General features: G+C 34.6%; 1 protein-coding gene across 1 annotated transcript in view; it reads right to left on the bottom strand.

Moving 5' to 3' along the window:
• The window catches only part of LOC107612766 (dynamin-2B), an 11488-nt gene that overhangs the window by 7440 nt on the left and 1499 nt on the right, over window positions 1-2549 (bottom strand). The window contains exons 5-10 of the mRNA XM_016314497.2: window positions 2411-2472; window positions 2200-2317; window positions 1711-2053; window positions 954-1101; window positions 391-492; window positions 181-300 (exon numbers count right to left, since the gene is read on the bottom strand). Coding sequence (XP_016169983.1) covers window positions 181-300; window positions 391-492; window positions 954-1101; window positions 1711-2053; window positions 2200-2317; window positions 2411-2472 — 893 coding nt within the window. The remainder of the gene's footprint in view (window positions 1-180; window positions 301-390; window positions 493-953; window positions 1102-1710; window positions 2054-2199; window positions 2318-2410; window positions 2473-2549) is intronic.

Here is a 2549-nt window from a genome sequence, read left to right as displayed (position 1 = left end):
TACTATCAAAAAATTAAAGGTAGGAAGTATAATTGAAACTAATTCTAAACATTGGGAGTATTTTTGAAACTTCTCGAAAAAAGAAACAAAAAGTATACTTTATCCTTATAGGAAAATACCTCAAATTAGTCGCAACTCAAATTCATTGTACATATTCTACACATAATTAAACAAATATACCTCCTCCACGCAAAGACGTGATGGTTCTTTTGCAAGCTCCAAGACCCCTTTAATTAGAGATCTCAATCCCTTTTCAGGTGAAATAAGATATGGCTGATAACCATCTGCTTCTAACACAATCTGATACCAGACAAATTGTTGCAGTGAGCAACAAACCCAAAAAAATAGAAGAATAGAACACACGGATTAAAAAACAGTTTTCAATCTTACCCTCTTTACATTGTTGATATCGAAATGTCTATCTAGAGGTAATTGCTTCATTCTATCAGGAAATCTTCCCTCAAAACAAGCAACTACTTTCCAACCAGCTCCCTGGCAGATAAAATTATATTAATTTTGGGGAATAATGCCTCAGTTTCTAAAGAAACAAAATAATAAAGAAAGATTCATTAATACAAATTGAGAAGCAATTTGTCATTAAATGCTTATTAATTACAATATATTCTACTTGCAATAACAAATATAGCATCAATGGATGCTACACAATACTATCTTTTCCAACTAGAATAGTAGAACAATGATAATGAAATTCTTGAATGCATTTTAATGAAATATCCCCTTCCTCATATCCCGAATCTCTCAATGTTAACCTTCATAAAACAGGATTGAGCCCACAGAAATGCTTTTCAATGGACAGCAGATATGCTGTGGCATACAAAAAATAGATGAAGGTATACAATATTTGGCAATACAGAAACAGCAATACAAATACTATACAACATAAAAAAAAAAAACTTCAAATTCAAACAAAATATATAATCGTGACAACATACCTCACCAGTGGTAATGTGCTGTAGAAACCTATCCTCAAATTCACGGCAAAGTTCCAAGGCTATAGCACGTGTGCCCTCTGAAGTGGAGACCAATGACTCACCAAGCCTTGCCAATTCATCCTGAACTATCTGAGACTTCCCTTGTAACCTTTTAACATTATATCATACAAAACATATTAATGGAGTTCACTTTCTAATAACTGGCATTTGCAAATGTGAAATTTATTTGTAGAAAGCAATTATGCGGTAAATGTTTTCCCTAATAACAAGAACACCAATCACATAATCGCCAAGGTAGTTATGTGAGTGGATTTTAATACTATTTTAGAGTTTGGACATTGTCTAGTGAACATCTCACAAGTAGGAGGGAGATTGCTCAAAAGGTTACAAAAATTTCCACCATATATCAGAAGCAATAAGTACAAATTAGAGAATTCAAATCATGTCTATAAAAAGGCAAAGATACACAGTGGCTATTGCAACTACAACAAAAAGAATAATTTAAGTTTCGTTTTTAAGCAATCCAATCCTCATCAATAACTTCTAAAAATCACAAATCATTTAGCTTTAGACAGTTATACACATTGTAAACAAAATAAAGAAGTTACTAAAAAAAGATTATGGCTTTACATAAATGACAATAAACAACAAGCATCAATTTTATTGTAAAAGTCAAGCTTAGGTTCCAGTAACATCAAGAACCAATAAAATATGATATTCAATAAGAAAATTTCATGTTGCACCACATGGAAATTACCCGGAAAGAAGGTTAGGGAGCCGAAGCCGCATACGATTCTGAATCTGCTGTGCTAGAGCATCCACTAAAGCTATCCTTCCAAGCTTATTTTGCGGAGCTCCAGTCAGTATGGACTTGAGGCTTTCACTCTCCGCTCTCCAAGCAGTTTCTAAAGAGTTTTCAGCACCAGCAGATCCAGACTGTGCTGTAGCTATTGAAACTGATTGACCAATCAAAGCAACCCATGGAATATCTGATGCTTTTGCAGGACCCTGATTCAATAGGAGTGCTTGAACTGCAGCCAGTGACTTCTGATCATTTGCAGCTTGATCTATTTTACTAATAACACCAATGGTTCTGGTACCTATGTAAAATTAATTTACTTATTTAGTGTACTATTGGTATCAACAGCAAACCAAAAATTGTAAAAAGAAGGAAAAGGTTTTAAGGAGCATAATTCCACAAATTGCTATGTAGCAATATTCTTAAGGGAAAGTGAAAATAGTACACCTTCTCCATCATATTCCTTTGCAACTCTCAGGGCTCGAGAAGATGCGACTTCAGGTGCTTGAGATGCAGGTATAATAACAAGCAAAATGGCATCATTGTGCTCCGCATATTCACTAATCTATACATTGAACAAAGTAAGCAACATAAGAATATCAACACTGCCAGATGAAATAAATTACAGAAGCAATTAGCAAATGAGGCCATCCATTACCATTGAATCATCCATGATGCGCTGATCCAACCCAGGTAAATCAAGCAACTTCAGAGGTGGTGCTGGGATGGAAAGGCATTACAAAGAGTGTTAAGATGCAGAACAAACTAAAAGGGAAGAAGGAGGATAACGGCACACT

This window comes from Arachis ipaensis, chromosome B08 (assembly GCF_000816755.2).
Source record: "Arachis ipaensis cultivar K30076 chromosome B08, Araip1.1, whole genome shotgun sequence".
In the NCBI taxonomy this organism is placed as follows: Eukaryota; Viridiplantae; Streptophyta; class Magnoliopsida; order Fabales; family Fabaceae; genus Arachis; species Arachis ipaensis.
The sequence above is the reverse complement of the archived record's forward strand: the minus strand, read 5'-3'. Positions and strand labels throughout refer to the sequence as shown.